The following is a 20954-nucleotide window of genomic DNA, read 5'->3' on the forward strand; positions in this document are numbered from 1 at the left end:
AGGGCTCGAACCCTGGTTCGAATCCCCTGCATTGGCAGGCAGATTCTTAACCACTTCGCCACCAGGGTAGCCCTAATTTCTTAGTTTTGATCATTGTTCTGTGGTTATGTAAGATGATACCATAAGGGAATGTGGGGTGAAGAGTATACAAGAACTCTTTGTACTGCTTTTGCAACTGTTCCTTACATCCAAAATTATCTCCAAATTTTAAAAATACTAATCGTGGGTGAGGATGGAATTACTATGGGGGGAAGGAGGAATCCAATGGGGAAAGTCAGCCAAATGATCACTTGACAATTCAGACGTAAGAAATCAGGCACTGTGATATTAAGCTCGATAAATTATACCAACCACAATTGTACTTTCAGTACCCAAGGCACCAACAATTGGATCATTCAAAAACAACTCACTGTGTTTAACGTTTTTATTTTTAACTCTGCTTTGGTAGTACAAAAGTCATAGAAGTACAAACCAGACAGTTAAAAATACATTTGACACTCGGTGAAAAATTTCCTTTACAAATTTTTACATTGAGGTGGTAGCCAACTCATTTATTACATCAGAAGTTAGTCCATCATTAGTGTTTTATATAGTAACTTTGTTGTGGGTCTCCAAGCCTTCTACAGGAGGAAAAACACAAAAGGCCTGTAAACATCCGTTGCTTTGGGAACACTTAAAGATTCTTATTAGGTAATATAAACCAGTAAAAAGCATACATGTTGAAAATATTGAATGCTTAACTTTTGGCATATTTAGAAGCCAGTCAGACAACAACTGCTCAAGTATTAGAAAATATTTAAAACATACTTTTGGTATAAATACAATTTAAATATTTTGAGTATTCTCTTGCCTCTTGTATTGCTATTAAAATAAAAGCGATCTGACCTGAATAAAATTATAAAATAATTAAAGCTGAAGAATATCTTACACTTTATCCCTCACCATTCCGGGGGCATAATATTTTTAAAACAAAAAATGATTCCTCTTTATAAAACTAAAACTATTGGTCTAGACTGCACGCATATTATTTACACTAATACACCCCCCCCCCAAAATTCCTATATTGCTACTTTCTGGACCGCCATGAAATTTATTTCCATATTGCCTTCCCCTGGTCTACTGCATGTATGCACGTACACATGTACAGCTTTTAATTAGTTGTCAGCAAAAATTCACATGAAATTGAACCTACCATTCATTTAAAAGGTTAGAAATTTTTAGTCTGGTGCCAGAAAAAGAATGAATACTTTAAAGTACATTTTCATGGGAATCATCTTTTGGGAGTCAAATGAGAATTGTGCTTTCTTTTTGAAATAAAGGAAGTGCCAAGGCACCATACCAACATGGAGGCAGGTCTTGGAAGATTTCCCTATACCTGGACTCCCCAACCTCTTGGCCCAGACCTCCCATAAATGTACTACTACCTTCACCTCTGGGTTCTTTGAGGTGTTTTGTAAACTGTAAAGCTTTTTTTTTTTTTTTTTTTAAAGTGGGGTATTCCACACCTACAGGGGAAAGTAACCCTCAAGAATCCTTTAAATAACAGACACTAGCTACAAGATGGAGAACAGGAAGAACACCAAGGAAAACATACCAGAGGAAGGTGCGGGTCCACCTTGCACCAGAAGTGGAGATTATCTTGTTTTGTTTTAGCCTTGAGTTGTCAAAACAAGACTTTTTTTTACTGACTTTAAACCATTTCCCCCTTTATTCAATGGCTAAATAAGATTTGCTTAGCTTGAGTTAAAACAAACAAACAAAAAAACAACCAAAACTATCAATATTTTATAAGTGACCTAGTTGTGGCATGCTGGTAGCAGGTCAGTGCTGATTTCTCGTCTCTGAATCCAAAGTCTAGCATCCGGTTCCCTCTGACTCCATGATCTCTTGGAGGATCAACTGCCCAGGGTTAGACTATATCTTCAAGGAGCCTTCACTACCAAAGATTCATCTTTTATCTTTTGTAGCAGTTAAACTGTAAGGGGATCGTCTTACAACCAGTAGCAAAATGAGATCTAAGGGTTGGGGGAACAGAAGCACAGGCGCACAGACATGTGTGTACATACACACATATGCACACACAGACACACACACCCTGAGCATTAGCTCAGACTATACACATATAATTCCACTGTACACAGTTATCATACTGGAAAAATTGCAGTGTGTACACCAAGGCCACAGATGGGGGATTGGGAGGGGTGGTGGTTGGGAAGACAAAAACATGAGCTCTTTTCCTCCCTGGAAATGTAATAAATTTTTCATCAGACATTTTTAAACCAAAACTTGTTTCAAAGCAAACTGAATTCTGTATCCAGCATAGCAACAGTATTCCCTTTTAGCTTTCATCCACATGGCTGCAGACTCCACCATAGAAATTGTATAAAAGATAAAAAAATAATTCCCTAGGCAGCTTTATATGTCATAAGTTTTCAGTCTCTTAGAACTCTTCAAGTAAAGTCACTCCTGCAAGAGAAAACAAAAAAGGTAAAGCTTGGCAAGCATCATATCACATGTTAATCTGGCCTAAATATTTAAGAACACACAGGAATTGTAATCCATCCTCACCCCGTCCCACCCCATCCCACTGCATTCCTTCCCCCATTACACATTTCTTCTTTGAAATCAGTCTAAGGAAATTTAAGCACGAAAATTTCCAAAGGACATCTTTATTGAGGTTTTATAAACCAAGAAAGAACAGAACCTGAGAACCACAGTAGACTGACGGCATCAGTCTGTCTTAATACAAGTTTCTGGGGTGACTGGTGGGCATTCTCCCTGTGAGTCCTTTAGCACTTCTTCTCAGGAACCTGTTCCTTAACTCTTCAGCTACGTTCTGTCAAGTAATGAGCAACAGGGGGAATGTGCTCAGTCACAAGGAACCCTGTATGTGGCAGGTAATGTGACTTTCCCAGGCCACACCAAATTGAGTTAACTCTGCATCTCCATTCAGCAAAGGGTGCAGCTTGGCTGGGACTTCACTGGGCGAGTAAGAACACAATGATAAAATGCTCAATCTTCAGTCTTCGTTGTACCTTGGAAGGCTCTGCGGTACGCGGGCCTCTCACTGTTGTGGCCTCTCCCGTTGCATAGCACAGGCTCCGGACGCGCAGGCTCAGCGGCCATGGCTCACGGGCCTAGCCGCTCCGCGGCATGTGGGATCTTCCCGGACCGGGGCACGAACCTGTGTCCCCTGCATCGGCAGGTGGACTCTCAACCACTGCGCCACCAGGGAAGCCCATCTGCATTATATTTTTAAGTTCTTCTAACAATTGGCCCATGTCAACATCTGTGTTTACATTACAAATGAAGCCCCCTATAAACCTGCAAAATAATTTTTTATTTTTCAAAGTTTTGTGTTTGTTTTTTGTTCTTTTATAGTGGTCTCATCTATGTGACAGTTATGTACCCCTTTACTTTCCTGTTTTGAAGACCCAGGATAGGATTAAAATTCTACACTTGACTGTGTATATTGAAACATACATACAATGCAGGCAAACCTACACCAGGTTAAGGAACAAAACTTTCTCGTCTCCCCACATTGTGTTTCCTATAAATGCTAAACAAAAACAGAGATGAAACCAGCTTACAGAAATATGAAGAAATAGCAAAAAGTCAGTAGGTTGTCTTCACTGAAGTGTTACTTTGTACTTATTTTATAGCTCATCCTTCACATGTAGCCTAATATTATCCGTATTATCCTTTTCTGTCACTATGTCATTTATAATAATCATAGTGTGTGTGTGTGTGTGTGTGTGTGTGTGTGTGTGTGTGTGTGAAAGAGAGAGAGACAGAGAGGGATCTCCCAAACTAAATGGGTTGGGGAAAGGACCCTTACCCCCTTAGCTGAAAAGGAAATAAAGCATTGTCCTCTAAAACAGCAAGAACCAAGTTCTTAATTATAAATGAATAAGTAATTCCCTGCTCTGCATTGCTACAACCTAGCATGGCTAAACTATGGATTTGTACAATAAAACTGAACAAAGTCAAGTCTGGGAATACTGTCATTTGAGAGTCGATTAATGTGGAAGACACTAGCAGGGAAAAAAGTAGAAAAGCCAGAGATGGAAAAATAGAAAAATCGTCCTAAGAGGAAAAAAAAAAAAAGCTAAAAGATAGGAGAGAATTTTCCCAGTAAAACTTCAAACTAGGCCATTATCTAGAAAAAAGGTGTTCAACTACTTTTATGTCTCCTCTTTTTATCAGCGGCTCCCTTAGACCTGGACTGTTTTGCATCAAGGAAAACAAGAAGGTCAAGAGCAAGGGATGTCAGAATGAAATGTTTCATCACAGTAAGAGTTTTCATTCCAACATAGTAGAACTTCCCATTTAGAGTTCTTTGCACAGGTTTGACCAACTTTAAGGAGTGGGCATGTAAGACCAAGGCTGGGCTATGAAGGAGGGGTCTGGAGCCAGTGGCCTGTCCCCAGATGCAGACCCCTGTGACTAGCTGTTGAACCTTGGCCTCTCTGCAGCATCCCTCGTAGGGCTGTTGGGGGTTTTACATAAGATGATACATGTACAATGCTTAATACAGGGCCAAGCAGTCAGTACCCTCCTAAAAGTTAGCTATCGTGACCATTAGCAGCATCCCAGCACAGTGGTTCTCTTCCACAATGGCCTTCTGCAGCTGGTTAAAACTGCACTGCACACAATATCTTTGAAAGAGAATGTGAAAAATACAAAATGCTGCTTAAAAGTCTTCATTACTTCATTACCAGAAACAAGGCAGAAAAAAGGAAAGGTAACCTTTTCAGGCTCTATTGAAAACTACCCAGCACTGATTCACAGTTCTGGGCTCTCTGTCTTCACACACACTTAACAAAAGGGAAGCTTTGACCAGCACAGCAGCTCTCAATTTCCAGATAAATACCTGTCTTATCTGAGTGGTAATCTAGAGGAAAGAAGATACCACATTTTATACAGCTTGTAAATTTCCAACTGCAGCCTTATTTCTGGGACTGTGTCATGGTGCATTTGACATTGTTAAATTTCTTCTCATTTCATTCTACAGCTGTGAATATGACCATATTGATAAACAAACGCATACTTTAAGATAGTATTTCTTTACCACAACACGTTAATATTAAAAGGTGCCTCCTCTACAGGCACACAGCAGTCAGAAACCAGGAGCAGGCTGGCATGAATGCTAGGGAAGGCTAGCAGCAGCGGACCAGAGGGAGAGAAAACACTCCACCCACCTGTTGTTCTCAGGTCGCATCACCATGGGACCCCACCATATCTAACAAGACTGATCTATCTTTTTTGGGTGGGATAGGGTGGGAAAATTTGGTGATTACTGTCTTACACAAGTGAGTGCTCAAGCTGGGAGAAATGAAGCAAAACTTCCTTCCATTGAAAAGACAATTCAGAAATCCCAAGTGTGACCACATCCATCATATAACAAGACTGATGGAGAGAAATTAAGAACCTCAGAAAAAATTTATCTGGAAAGAAAAGGTCATCTTTTTCTCTAGAGTTTATTGCTTTTTACACAATTCTAATTAGATAAAGCTAGAATTCCATTATGGTGTTAAGGTTCCACAGAAGCCACAACAGAGCTTTGATTAGGACGCATATGTGCCTTGTTAAAAAAGGATTCTCTAGAAAAAAGGAGCTGGTCCCTTTGAAAATGAGAACCATGTCTTAAGAAACTAGAAGCCTAAACAGATTAATGGACAGTGAACACTAAGACCTCAAAGGACAGGGGATTAAGGAAGGAAGACTATCTGATTAATAACAATAGTGGCTGACATTTACGGAGTGCTTTCTATGCACCAGGCACTGCAGTGCTAAGCGCTCCAGATTCAGTAACTCAATCTTTTCAATGACTCCATGAGTCAATGATGATTCTCATTTTCATAAGTGGACACTGAGGCTTGCAGGCTCAATAGCTTGCCCAAGGCCACGCAATTAATAATAAGAAAGCAGTGATTCCAGCCCAGGCAGTCCCACCTGGAAACCACAGTCGCCGCCACACCAATCACGTGGAGATATCCACCGAGCCATGAGGTCTTCTGCGGCCTGTCCTTCTCTGCTCTTTCCTGAATAACGCCAGTGGGAAACTGTGCACTCCTTGTAGTTTTGAACTTTCTCACATGAGATGTGGATCTTACTGGGAAGTCTGAAGGCTGCTCTTTCCTGAGTTATAGCTTCACAACAATTTAAATGTGTTCATATATTTAGCAATAATGGGCTTCCCAAGTGACAGCAGCTGAACGTTTGTGATGTACCAACCCTTGGGATGGTGAGACTCAGAGCACTTTATTCCAAGTAAAATGTAATTGACATCAAAAGTTATTCTGTATCTGGAAACACGAGGGTTCTCCTGGGAAGGATTTCAATGCAATTCAGCAGTTCCCTCTTAGTCTCAATAAACCTCTGATTCAACGTCTACGCTAGCTACAGGTAGAATAATTTAAGACTCTGAATGGTCCCACCTCTTTCTAGTAAGGAAAACAAAACAAGTTAAATGTTGCCTCTCAACTGCCTTGTGAGCAAGAGTCCAGCTACCTGCATTTAGTAAGCCTCTACCTGAGTGTCAAACAAAACGACAGCATCTTACAGGTTATGTCTAACCTGCCTCTCTGAGCCTCAGGAAAATTAAGAAATATCAAAAACCATTAATTTTTCACACTTTTATTTGCTAAGTGTTTAAATAGGTCTCACCTGACATAATATTATAATAATAACATCAAGTATTTGGCTATTTAGCATTTGCTAAGCGCCAAAGAACAACACCCCTATGAGGTAGGTGGTATTTTAAACCCACTTTACAGATGGAGAAGTTGAGGCATCAGAGGCTAAGGAAATTGCCCAAGATTACACAGCTAAAAAGTGCCCGGCCAGGACTTGGGCACAAGGAGTCTGGTTCCAGAACCTATACCGTGGAGCTACTATAGCATCATACATCCTTGCAGAAAATAGACAACTTACAGAAAACAGGGACTACTATTTCCTTAGCTATTTAATGTTAGTAGATTCAAAGTCTCGAGTTACAAATGAAGAAAAATTAAAATCCTAATTATAACTATTAATTCCCTCTTATATCTCGTTCTAGGCCAAAATGTCGCCAAAGGCATTTTGTTTTCTGCCTCCCTCGAGCCCCTTAGGTCTGCCTTTTCGTCCTCCGAAGTCTCCGTGAGCCTCCAGTGCTGCAGTTTCTGCGGCAAAAAGGCAGATGTTGCAGCCCTCCTTCCTAAGCCTTGTCAGAGGGCTGGCAGGGCCGCCGGGGAGGACAGATAAGGTCCCTGAGGGGTCACCTTCTGGTCAGCACTAGGGAGGCGCCCTGGAGCAGACCCTGCCGAGGGAGATAACTGAGGAGAGGAGACAGCTTTGGTGGCAATTCAAAACAAAACAAAACAAAACCCTCTGGGCCCTCATGTTATCTAAATTCTGGGAATACTCACAAATATGTTTCAGTCTCTTCTGTACACAGAACAAGGCTGTGGAGGAATAACTTAGAACATCAGTGTTGATGACAGCAAAATATGTTTTTAGGTCCACCCAAAACTCTCAGATTATGTCTATAAATGTTTCGGGGCTATTCCCAAAAACAAAGAACAAACAGGACATACGCCATTTTAAACATGTCCAGCATTTTCACTCCTCATGGCTCAGTCAATGTGGGAGCATAAAAAATAGTCCACAGACCTTATCAGTCATCAGTTTCAATAAAAAGCAAGGTGCAGACAAGTATCTAAGCTCTCATTCGTGGAAGGGCAAAGGAGGGGGCTGTAGACACATATATATGTTGTTTAAGTAGGTATACGCATAGAATAATCCTGAAAGGATATAGAGGACACGGACAACCGTGGTCCCCTGTTGGGAAGGGGACTGAGAGGTGACATGTGTGTGGTGGGTAGAAGGGGCGTAGACAGGGTGAAGACATTTTTTTTTCATCCTGCAGCCTTTTATGATGCTTAAATATTGTATCGTGTTCATGCCTTATTTTTCAATTTTAAAAATGATTCAATTTCAAACACTTGCAATATCCAGGACCTCAGAGACGGTGAAGGGACTGAACTATCAGGAAGCCCAAGTCCAGGCTCTGGAATAAACCATCTGCATGACCTTGAACAACGTACATAATGTCCTAGGGCCTCCTTACTCTAAAACTAGGGGACCAAGGGGGCATGGGGAGAAAAATTACTACAAAAACCAGAACAGAAGCTCCATGAAAGCATGGCCCTTGTCTGTCCCTTTTCCACACTGCTGCATCCCTAAGGCCTGGCACAAAGTAGGGGCTCAACAAATACTTTTAAAAGATGTTAATTGTACTTGAGTTGACCTGAACTAGCCATCACAGCTCCTCTGAGATCTCGAGTCTACGATCTTAGTCGACTTGTTAGAAAACAGAATAGCTCACAAACCTGGACTGACCCAGGCACAGCTCTAACAGCCAAAAGACATCACATAGGAGACCAAGCCTGGGGAAGGCTGATAATTTTGAAATGATCACTGCTGTGAGTTACCGGGCTAAACTGAATGCAGATTTTTTTCTTTGTTGAAGCAAAGCTCCCTTGAACTTCAAAGCCACTGAGCGTATCGGCCCCAAAGTATGGATCTCTTCCCAGCCAAGCCCTCTTCCTCCCCAGCCCAGGGATATGGGAAAACTTCATCCTTCTGAGCCTGGCTCTTCCACTGTAAACTGGAGAGATGAGATGAGATGATCACCCACGATCCATCAGGTTGCATTTAAATTTCTGTCCCCCACTCAGCTCTTCTCCTCATCTGTCTGGTTCTACTGCCTATGTTTTGCACAGACAGTGAATGGTCAAGGACAGGCATTAACTTCCCTCCACTTCCATATTTAAGATGGACTCAAGGGGACTGGTCTTCCATGTAAGAACAACACAAGTATCAAAGTACTGCTTTTACTCTTTAGAAATGTATTCAGCCATTTCTAAATCTAAATGGTGGTCCCATCCATGCCTATTTGAGGTGCAGCTTCTGTTTATAAAGGCCAATGAATCACATTAAGGGGCTTCCATCAAATTTGTGATCCTTCTGCTTAAAAAAAAAAAAAAAAAAATATATATATATATATATATATATATATATGTATGTTTTTTGCCCTGAAAAAAATATAAGCTATGGAGAAAAATTAACTCGTGATACCTAAAGTTTCTCACCATCCTCTCCTTCCCTGGAGCGTTAACAAAAGAATGAGCCATGCAGAGGACTGCAAATAAAGCAACACATCATCAGGGGAGGCCACCACTGGACCATCACTGCACTGCCTGTCACCAGAGTTCAAAAGCAAAAAGGAGAAAAGCTTGCCTTTCCTCACTGTTAGAGGAGGAAATGAAAAGGCCGGGAAGATCTGGAGAGCTGACCTTGTGCCTGGCTGTGGTCCTGAGGAGGGAGGGAGCGTGATCCATGAGTCTTGGCAAAAAGGAGACTTTTATCCCAGAGCAAAGCCCCAGCCCAGCAGTAGCACGGTGAGATGAAGCAAATTCAATCCACACTACCTCTTAATATAACCCCTCCTCTGATCTGTATAATAAAAAGAACTTAAGTTGCAACACTTTTCAATTGCCTTGTTACTAATTCTGATTCCACCTCCAGTAAGAGGAGCATGTTATTTCTAAGGCCCTCTTAACACACACAAGAAAATGGCCCAAATTCCTAAGGGACTTGCCAAATAGCTATTTCTGAGATGTCATCAGACTCCAAAGCTCTAATGTTCTTAAGAAGTAAAAAGGGAGTTACAGTATCTAAAAGTGATGCTTGAGGAATGGGCTCATAACTAACTAGGACCCCTGAGAATGGGATGGAAATTATTGATAATAGTGAATAGTGAGTTAGTGAATACTAACTCTGTGCCAAAGCCTGATTTAAGAACTGTACACATGTATTATGTCATTTACATCCACCACTACACCCTACACCACTTTAAAGATGAAGAACCTGAGGCTTGGAGAGGTTAAGTAACTTGCTGAAAACAACCGGTAGTTAGTGGCACAGTTAAAATTAAACCTAAGCAGTTTAAAACTCAGCTCTTAATCACTAAGCCAAATGACTGAAATAAGAATTAGTAGAATAGCTTCAATAATAAAACGATTTAAAACAGAGATATCTAATATGATGAATTTCTGTTTTGATAAAAAATGTTTTCTGTAAACTTACCAAATCAACGTTTTCAATAAGATACTACCATAAACTGGAAAGGCGGGTAGATACTTCAGAAACATGTGCGAGAGAATGCTTACGATGGCATCATTTTTAAAAAGCAAAAGCCCAATGATAAAGAAGACAAGGCAGTGGCATTTGGAGGCTGAAAGCAATTTGATTTATTTAACTTTGAAGAACAAAAGCTTATTCTTCTAAGAAGAAATCAAAACACATTTTCTGTGGAAAAAAGAAACCATTTTAACTGCATTGCCAAAATAAATCAGGCAGAGTGCAAGTCAGATCTAGCTACAAAAAAGAACTCAGGCAAAGGAAACAGGGGGGAAATAATAAAGCGGGGAAGAAATGCCAAACAGCAGATTTTGTTTTTTAAAGAGAAGGAGAAAGAGAGAGAAATCCTAGGTCTAGTTGGTGGTATCAGCCACTGATTTTTTTTTTTTAAAGAAGGAAACCTAACCAATGAGTAGATATGCATTTGCATTTGAATATTTGAATCAGTTCTATATTAAAACAAGGCATTCCAGTAAAATAGCTTGGCCAAAAATCCAAATTTAAACAAAAATATTTTTCAGGAAAAAAACACAACTCTAAAAACTGTATTAGACAGTACAAACGGTATATAACACTCCTGTCTTATTGTATTAGTTACATCCCAGTGCAGATCTTCCTATTCAGCTCAGAACCAGAGATCTTCTGGGCCTAGAAGGAAAAACTTCAGGATCTCTCTTGTTGGAAAATCAAGTCACATTAAATGGCCCAAAAATACTCTTTTGGAGGATGAGAAATATTAAGAAGCCAAGCAAGAAAAATTTTCATAAGTACATACATATTTTTGAGTGTCAGTGAATAGTCCCTTCCCTCCTTTCTCAGAGTCCATTCTCTGTTGGGCTCATCAGACATCGTCACTCAGCAGGTCCCAACCTCAGCAGGCTCTAACCACAGGACCTGTTTTTCCTTGGACCCGGCTGAGCGGTGAAGTCTGGGACTCCAGGAGCCAGACTGCCTGGGTTGGGCTCTAAACTCTACCACATTCTTGCTGGTAAATCTAAACAAGTTGCTTCAACTCTCTCTGCTTAAACTGGCACCTACTTATTGCTGTTGTGAGGATTAAATCAGTTAATACATGGAATATGCCTTCTAAAGCATGCCTGGTACATAGTAGATACTCAATATGCAGCACATATTATAATTAAATTAGTCCATTGGCATTTGTGATACTATTCTATTTTGAGTCTGTTTGAAATTTTCCATAATAAAAATTATTTTTTTTAATTCCAAAATTAATTACAATTATGTTGAAGGCTCGGAAAACACGTCCCCTTTCTGAGGGCACAGCACCGCTGAGGCCAATGACATGCCAGATGCTCTCCTGGCACTCACCTTCAGTCGATGGATTTAATATCCTATTTCACATTCAAGGAAACCTGGAGTAAGGGCAGTTAAGGACAATTTCCAAACGGCGAAGCTATAATGAGAGCCCAGGTCTTCTAATCAAATCCAATGCTCTTTCACAAAATCCCAGTAAGAAGACTGTGTGCTTTGCAGAGAGTATCAAGTTGTAAACCAGTTAGATGTGGTCAGGATTTTCAGATGACTGGATCAAATCCAGATAGGACAGAATTTGGACCAAGAAAACTACCTGAGCAATTCTAATTCTTTTAACCTTCCCAGATCTTGAGTGCCTCTCTCTGGGCAGTAGTGGCCAAAACCTGCCACGGCACTTTAGCAAGGCTGGAATCTGGCTGAGCCTAGCCCAGGATCACCTTGCGCCTCCTGCCCGAGGGCAAGCAGTGTCTTCTTACCCACCGTCTGCTCCGTCTCTCAACACACTGCCAGGTTGATGACTCATATGCAGAACTGTCATTACAACTCATGCTTTCTCTTTCTTTGCAGCTAAACTGGCTGGGCCTTCCTCACCTTAGACTTGAATAGCCACATACTTCTCGTCCCAGAAGGCAAGTCCTCCTGACTTCAATCAGAATGTTTCTCTAATTTACCAAAGTCACTCAGGATTCCAATTCTAACATCTAAGGTACCATCTACTCTGTTGCTAACACTTTCTGCAATGATGGAAATTTTCTGTATCTGCACTGTCCCGTGCAGATACAGTATTTGGCAGACCCTAGTCATCTATGGCTACTGAACACTTGAAATGTGACTAGTGCAATTGCAGAATGAAACTTTTAATTTTAATTAATTTAAATTTAAGTAGCCCACAGGTGACTAGTGGCTGCCATATTAGACCACCAGGTTCCAGATCATTGGTGGAGATGTTCCTCATTCATGGATCTAGGGCTGCCCCTTCATGAGCACCCCAGGATGGCAGAAGAGTGCAGCTGGTCTTAGAGTCACAGACCTCAGTTCAAATCAGGTCCTCTTTCCAGTTATGTGATCCATAACATGTAATTTACCCTTTCCGTGCACTGGTTTCCTCATCTATAAAGCTGGGGTAATAGTATCCATCCCATTAGGAGATGTTTATAATGGGGACATGTGAGATACATCTCAGTACAACACCCAGAAGACTAGAATGCTGAATTGACATTAGCTGCTTTTATGATCTTCACCATCCTCTTCCTTTTCCTAAATTCCTCTTGGTTCCCTTCCCAAGGCACCAGTAACTGGCTGAGAAGCCAAAGACAGACTTTTCTGCTCCATGTCTCTTCTTTAAAGAAAGCCTCTGTTGGGTTCCTCAGCTCAGGGGAAGGGGCCAGATCTTCCAAGGGCAAAAGGGCAAGAACCAGTGCTGGAAAGCTATCAGAGCCCCTACGTCTTACAGAATTCAGGAGCACAACTCTTCCAGATGACTTCTGGATCATCCTCAACCCCTCTGAGCCTGGGCAGGTTATCAGAAGCTTCACTCAAAAGCCCCTTCTCCACCAAACTGGCCACTTAAAATAATCAGTAGACTGGGCATTTCCTATCTGCCAGGCCCTGGGCTTCCCATGTTATTTCCCTGATATCTCATTCCATCCCTCAAGGCAGGCAGCATCATTTTTATTTCCCAGTGAGGAAAGTGAGGTATAAAAAAGCCCAAGCACCTTGTCCAGGTCCCAGGGCTAGTGAGTGGGGAACGGGGACCTGAACCAGGCAGCCTGACTCCAAGGCTCAGGTTCAACCTTGCCGTTTCCCTGTACCTTCTAGGACCTGGCTAGTCTCCTCCCCCTTACCCCGCCTCCCCCTCCCTTTGGAAGTGGAACCTCTTCTGCCATAACATTCAGGCTCTGACGGTTCCATTGGAGACTTTGGAGCTGGTCACTCCTGAGCCCTCACACTCATCCTTTTACATATAATAAGTAACATGAAAGGGATGAATGGGACTCAAGCCAGAACAGAAAGCAAAGAAGATGAAGGCTAAGCCAATATCAAATTATCACAGGCTTTTTTTATTTTAAAGTAATATCTCCCAAGGTTAAAACTGCCAAACCAAGAAGCATTCACGTTTGCTTTTAAATTGCTTCAAAATATTTGGTGGAAAGAGTAATACTTCTACTGGGGGTATTTTAGAACTGTGACACATCAAAGAAAACTGGTTTCCAACTCAAAGGAGAAAAGCATTGCTTCGCTTGCTCAAGCCTTTTTCAAATCACAGTTTACCTAGAAATGACGACAAGATTGTATTTCATTTGGCCTGCGTGGTTGTTTAAAGGATTTTTAACAAGCCGCCAACATTTAAAAACCTGTTGATTTCACCTGTAGGGGCTTCCCTGGTGGCGCAGTGGTTGAGAGTCTGCTTGCCGATGCAGGGGACACGGGTTCGTGCCCCGGTCCGCGAAGATCCCACATGCCGCGGAGCGGCTGGGCCCGTGAGCCATGGCCGCTGAGCCTGCGCGTCCGGAGCCTGTTGCTCCGCAACAGGATAAGCCACAACAGTGAGAGGCCCACGTACCGCAAAAAAAAAAAAAAAAAAAAAAAGTCTAGATTTCCACCTTTTTTTGCCTAAGATCTAGCCACACTAAGTGCTTCCTGCCTTGTGGTAATGCAAACCCTAACAGATGGGTTATGTGATTTCTAGTTTGCTCCAGTCCCCACCACTCCACACTGCCTCCTAAGTAATCCTCCCCGCTCATTATCATGCAGGCCAGGTCCCTGGAGGCACCTGTGTTGATGGGCTCTTCATAAAAAGCTCTGGGCAGACAAGTGATGGTGTTCCGTCCCCTACAGCCTTACCAGCTCCAGGAAAGCACTTCTCATTTCCCTGCCAAGTCACTCCCGTATTACCACAGACCCCAGGGAGGCTCTGGGCACCTTCTCCCTGCCATGTACGACCCACCCCCAATGTCGCCACAACTTCAACTTACCTGCTACTCTGTGCCACTTCGCTCTCTCTTCACGGGTGTCATAGACACCTCCCCATTGACGCTGTCGGTCCCACTAACTGACATTAAACTTCTCCGCTCCTTCTGATTTGACTTGTGTTCCACTTTTGTAACTCTAAACCTGAGCGGGGGAAAGAGGAGATGTGACGGGTTTTGCTTTTCCACTGAACAAGAATCATGAATGAACTAAAAATCATCCACCTGGAGGATCCCAAACAAACTCAGCCAAAAGTTAGGACAGCAATGAAAATCACCATATTCACATATACACACAACTATATATAAAATAGATAACAAACAAGAACCTACTATATAGCACAGGGAACTATACTCAATATTTTGTAACAACCTATAAGGGAAAAGAATCCGAAAAAGAATATATAGATATATTAATATATACATATTATATTAATATATATATAGCTGAATCACTGTGTTGTACACCTGAAATTAACACGACATTGTAAATCAACTATACTTCAATAAAAACTTTTTTGAAAGGAAAAGAAGGGCTTCCCTGGTGGCGCAAGTGGTTGAGGGTCCGCCTGCCGATGCAGGGGACACGGGTTTGTGCCCCGGTCCGGGAAGATCCTACATGCCGTGGAGCGGCTGGGCCCGTGAGCCATAGCCGCTGAGCCTGCACGTCCGGAGCCTGTGCTCGGCAACGGGAGAGGCCACAACAGTGACAGGCCCGTGTACCACAAAAAAAAAAAAAAAAAAAAGAAAAAAAAAAGAAAAGAAAACCACCATATTCAACAGGAGGAACCGTCCTACACAGCAAGGCCCCTGTCCCCTGCCAAACCTCCCAGCTGATGTTCACTCAACACATCACAGACTCTGCTGCACAGTTTACAGAGCATGGGAAATGCAGTAAGAAACACGGGTACTCAAATATGAAACAGCCTCAGAGCTGTGGTTTCTAACAAGGACCTGGGCTTAAACATCAGCTGTTTTAACAACAGAAGGCTGGATAAAAGCCCGACCAGTTTGCAAATGTGATGTTCACTAGGGAACTGTCTTCTCAAATTTCACCCAGCAGAGGGTCTATCTCTATAAACAGGGCCCCAAACACACATTTATCAGCATCAGTCGGGCGGCAGAGTTTTTGTGTCTGCTTGGGTTTTGTCTGGGATTTTTGTTTTTGTTTTTGAAGCAAATTTGGGTTTTCATTAAGGGTTAAGGAATTTAAGAAAGAGATTTTCCTTAAGAATTAAGAGAGAAGAAATGTACTCAGTTGGACTGCTTTTCTCATCCATCACCATCAAAACTCTAAAATCTTTCACAGTAGTTTCTCTCTAGTCTTGGTCTTCATTTCCCTCAAAACCATCTAAAATAAATTCTTCTTTGTCCAAAATGAGCTCATCCACCAGAAAGAGGAAGGAGACTCTGAAGGAGTGAACGGAGGATCAGGAAAAAGTTGTCACCACAAACCTATTCGGTCAAACTTTAAGACTCTTTAAGCAACACTTGCTGAAAAGCAGCCTGTAATCATTCAGCAGTCAAAAGCAGCCTGTAATCACTCAGCAGTCATAGTATTTATTCTATCTCCAAGACGGAGAGTTGGATTGGGGGCATTTAAAAAAGCCATGTTGAATCTGAGTTGAAAGTTTCAGCAGATTTTTTTTAAAGCAAACAAAATACACTTTGTCCAAACAAGTTACAGGTTCTCACCACATTCCACATTCATAAGTTCCCATGACTCTGCTCTGAATAAAACAGTGTGGTCATGAGTTGCACTGTTTTGTTGTAAGTGGCAAAGAGCCAAGGAGTCTTCTCCTTGTTGCTTGTGCAACACATGATGAAACTCAATGGAATTCAAACAACAGTAATAATAATAGCCAACAATTCTTGAGTATATAATAAGCACCAAAAACTGGTCTAAGACCTTTACCTGAGTCACCTTATTTAGTCTTCACAGCAACCCGATAAGGTGAGTGCTACTGTCTTCCTCATTTTATAGAGGGGAAAACTGAGGCACAGAGGGAAGTAACAGTTTGTAAGTAGTGGTGTCAGGAGTCAAATGAGGGTGATTGAGTGAGTCCAGGCTACTCTTCCCAGAGTCTGTCAGTAAGGAGAGAAGGATCATGTAGGCAACACTGTCAGCTTTTGCTCAGGGCTTCCCCAGTCTGGTGCCAGCAGGCATGCTCTCGACCATTACTCTCTACTGCCTTTGCACATACAGCATTAGCCTTGCAGTTCCTGCAGGAGGCTCAAAATCAACCAAAAATGCTCTGCACACAGTAGCGTCAAATTGTTTATCACTTGAACTGCAAGATCTCCACATCACATATGGGTCACAGGTAAATGGAACTTTAGGACTGGGAAAGGAGGAGGTGAACTAAAAGCAAGCAGTCCCAGGGGTCCACGTGGATCTTACACGGCAGAGGCTGGAGAGCAGCGGACCAGGCTCCATCTCTTCCCTTCTTCCTGGCTGACGTTACCTACCTCCCTGGCCATTAGGTGTGGCCGATTGAGTTCCAGCCAGAGGAATGTGAGCAAGAGTGAAATGTGCCACTTCAGGCCCATCTCCTGAAAAACCTCTTGTGAACAATGCTCTGCGTACTTTCTCCTGCTAGCAAATCCAGCAGAGGCACAAGATGGAAAGGACCCAGGGCTCTGGGTGACTGCTTGAAGAGCCACCACTGATCTTTCGATTTCCACAAGTGAAATACAAACTTCCATTCTGTAAGAGTTGAGATTTGGGCTTTATCTTTTAGAGCAAGTGTGATGGTTAATTTTATGAGTCAACTTGACCAGGCTAAGGGCTGCCCAGAGAGTTGGTAAAACATTATTTCTGGGTGTGTCTGTGAGGACGTTTGCAGAAGAGATTAGCATTTGAATTGGTAGATTGAGTAAAGATCACCCTCACCAATGAGAATGGGCATCATCCAATCCCTTGAGGGCCTGAACAGAACTAAAAGGCAAAGGGAGACTGAATTTGCTCTTTTTACTTGAGCTGACACATCCCTCTTCTTTTGCCATAAGACATGAGCATTCCTGGTTTCTAGGCCTTCAGACTGGGACCAGGACTAATACCATCGGCTCCCCTGGTTCTCAGGCCTTTGGACTTGGACTGAATTACCACCAGCTTTCCTGTCTTCTTGGCCTCCATAATCGTGTGAGCTAATTCCCATAATAAATCTCCTCTTACATGTGTGTCTGTGTGTATATATATATATCTTATTGAGTCTGCTTCTCTGTAGAACCCTAATACAGCAAGTAATTAATTTGTTACCTTAATTAAAACAAGTCGTACCTGATCTTGCAACAGCCACCTCTTAGAATTCTTCTGCTGTTGGAAAAATGCAGGACTCAGACCAGAAAACATCAAAGAAGCCCAGAGATAGGAGCTGAGCCAGGCTCAGGAGAACACACTCTACATTTAATGGTGTACAAATCCACACAGCGCAGCAACTGTGTTACACAAACCCAAAGCACCCCCAGGACTCACCTGCCCACAGAGAGGACAGTAACTTCTCCTTGGCGCCTTGAGCGGCCCTCTTTGGACTTGTTGGTGGGTTTTATGAAGTGCCATCGCTTGTGCCTACATCGATGACACACGTCCCGCTCGACAGCACCACCCACTGTGTGCAGATGGTGGCCACAGATGTGCTTCCCTGGTGGCGACAAGGGCCCGGGGCTCACAGGCGGGCTCCCAGGAGTGCTAGGGGTCACCGGGCTAAGGTGGGGAAAAAAAAAAAAGGAAAAGGTCAAACTGGTTATTAAAAGAAATACCAGCTAAGGCATTCTCTCCCCCTGCAATATAAAAAGCAGGTTTAAATCAAAAGAAAAAAATGCCTCTTCCAATTATACAAATGGGCTTTGTGAACTGATCTCAGGCAGCAGGTACTCAGCTCTTATGACTATACAATGACAGGTCATTTTAAACAGTAACAATGTGATTTATCACTTCCAGTATGGAATTAACTGGCCGGAAATAAACAACTGCTTCTAATGATGATGCACTGTTTGTCTTTCAAATATTAGGTCTCTTTCCAAACGGCTGATCTCCCTTTTCATGCAGTCTAATTTCAAGTAAACTAATTTCTCACACATACCCAAGTTCCTCCTAGATCTCTAAGCAAAGAGATGCCCCCAATATATGTGCCCTGGAGAAGAGAAAAACTTAAATTCCAATCAAATTATCGGATGACTTAAGATAGAATATTTGATCCAATCTGACTATTGTGTCAAAGGAAGAAAGCTTTTAGGTCAAGACATCAAAAGTGATTCTCAAGACAGATGTTGATCATAGTAATAATAAAAATAGCTAACACTTAGCAGTCTACGCACTTGATATATATTAATTCCATTGATCTTTACAAAACTTTGAGGTAGGTATCATTGGTTTCCTCATTTTAAAAACGAGGACACTAAGCCTCAGAGCAGTTAAGTAACTTACCCAAGGTCACACAGCTAGTAAGTGACAGCTGAGATCCAAATCTAGAAAGACTGAATCTAGAAACCATGATCTTAACCATCATGCTACAGTGCTTCAGAAACAGGGGAGATCACTCTGATAACCTGGAAGAAACCCAGCCATACCATCCAAAATATAAAAAGCAGAAGTATATAGGTCAGATGCTGGCTGCTTTCAAAAGACACATGTCAAGGCTCTGGTCCACTAGGAAAGGAGGAAATAAGTCAGGACAGAGCCAGCCCAACCAGGAATCAGCCCTCTGACCTGGTATAGGTGGGGTGGGCAGGGCAGCACATAACAGCAGAGCCTGACTCCTGAGACTGGGCTGAGAGCCCCAAAGGCATATAGAAGCCTCATGACAGCATAAGCCCGCCTTTATGCTGCTGATAACCAGCCCACTTGCCCACTTCAAAAGTAGACAAAAAAGTGCCTGATTGAAGAGATAGTCTCAAACACCACAGAGAGCCAAAAGTTTCCTGGTGTTTGTTAGGAATGGTCTTTAGCTTATTAAAATAAAAACACACAACCGCAGCTTTCTGAGGCAAACAAATGTTCACACCACATATTAGGAGGTTGAATTTGAAAGTTCAACAACATTCATTCAACAAACGTTTATCTAGTACACGCTGTGCACAAAACCCAGTGACAGGGACTATAGGATGCCCTAAGATGAGTGAGGCAAAGATTCGATGAGGTGACATGGTCCTAACACGAGGAGTCTGTGGTCAGGGCTGGAGTGTGGCAGAAACCACAGCTCGTATGTCTCTATAAACTACACCACCAGAGCTCCGTCCACTGGCCTTCCGGCACTAAGTCACCTCGCTAAAATGCAGATCTAACGTGGCCAGTTTGACAAACATGTATGGAATAGCTAAGACGTGCTGGGTGTACCACCCACAGAGTAAGCAGGAAAAGGTCCAAACTCCTTGCCATGTCACTCAAACCCAACTTGCCTTCCTGGCCCTTCTTGCTTCTGTCCATAGCATGTACTCGGGCCACCCCAGACTGAACCTTACTGGAGGCATCCCACACTTTCACTCTCCCGGGCCTTTTGTCCTGGACTTTCTCTGCCTACAAGCAGCCCCTGCTTCTTGTCTCCACTCCCCACTAGACTTCGTCCTCCATGGCAAGGATCTGTGAAGGCCCGGCTCCAGCATCATGCCCAACACACAGCAGGCACTCAATAAATGCTCCATGAAGCATGAAAAATTACATAGAAATACAGTTACCTGTAATTAATTAGGAAGGACTATGATACTCAACCACCGTAACCTAAAACTGGTAATACAAAAACAGGACTTAGCAGGTGCCCCCAAACCAGCCTGGTTTTTCGTTTAATCATCATTGTTCATAGAGGTCTTTCGATGCCCGAGGTATTCGGTATTCCTCATAATATTCCAATTAAGTTGGTATTGTGCTTAGCTCCAGTTTATAGATGATGGAACTTGAGCTCAGGGTGGTCGGTTAACTTGCCCGAGAAGAGGGGATCCAGAAGTGGTGGAGGTAAGACTCACCCAGGTCCCCAGCTCCAGGGCTACTCCTCCCTCTCGTCACCGTTCTCTAAGGCAGCTGTTCTCAGCCAGGGGCGACTTCGCCCCCAGGGTACATTGACAATGTGTTGAGGCATTGGTTCTGGGATGTCACACAGCAGGAGAAAGGGACAATGGCATCCAGTAAGGGGAGGCCAGGAATGCTGTTAAATGTCCTACAACGCACAGGACAGTTCCTCACAGCAAAGAATTCCCTGGCCCAAATGTCAATAGTGCCAAAGTACAGAAACCTGCTCTAGCGGAAAACTGAAAACGAAAGCCCCATAAAATCAGGGGAAAAGCACTCACCTTTCAGGATCACACAGGCTGTTATCTGCTACCATTGCCTTTAAAACATCAGCATTTGCTAAGGAAAAAAAAAAAGGTCAAGAATTAAAATGGGGGACTTCCCTGGTTGCGCAGTGGTTAACAATCCGCCTGCCAATGCAGGGGACACGGGTTCGAGCCCTGGTCTGGGAAGATCCCACATGCCGCGGAGCAACTAAGCCTGTGCGTCACAACTACTGAGCCTGCACTCCAGAGCCCGCAAGC

The 20954-nt window shown here is 42.7% G+C and overlaps 1 protein-coding gene across 1 annotated transcript in view; it reads right to left on the reverse strand.

The window, feature by feature from the left end:
- Positions 1-419: 419 nt before the first annotated feature.
- The window catches only part of RELL1 (RELT like 1), a 63084-nt gene continuing 42549 nt past the window's right edge, over positions 420-20954 (reverse strand). Inside the window, exons 4-7 of the mRNA XM_082611493.1 lie at positions 20712-20769; positions 17905-18132; positions 14436-14574; positions 420-2466 (exon numbers count right to left, since the gene is read on the reverse strand). Of these exons, the coding sequence (XP_082467619.1) occupies positions 14439-14574; positions 17905-18132; positions 20712-20769 (422 nt within the window). The 3' untranslated portion in view covers positions 420-2466; positions 14436-14438. The remainder of the gene's footprint in view (positions 2467-14435; positions 14575-17904; positions 18133-20711; positions 20770-20954) is intronic.

This window comes from Mesoplodon mirus (genome assembly GCF_964341445.2).
Source record: "Mesoplodon mirus genome assembly, chromosome: 2".
NCBI classification, from domain to species: Eukaryota; Metazoa; Chordata; class Mammalia; order Artiodactyla; family Ziphiidae; genus Mesoplodon; species Mesoplodon mirus.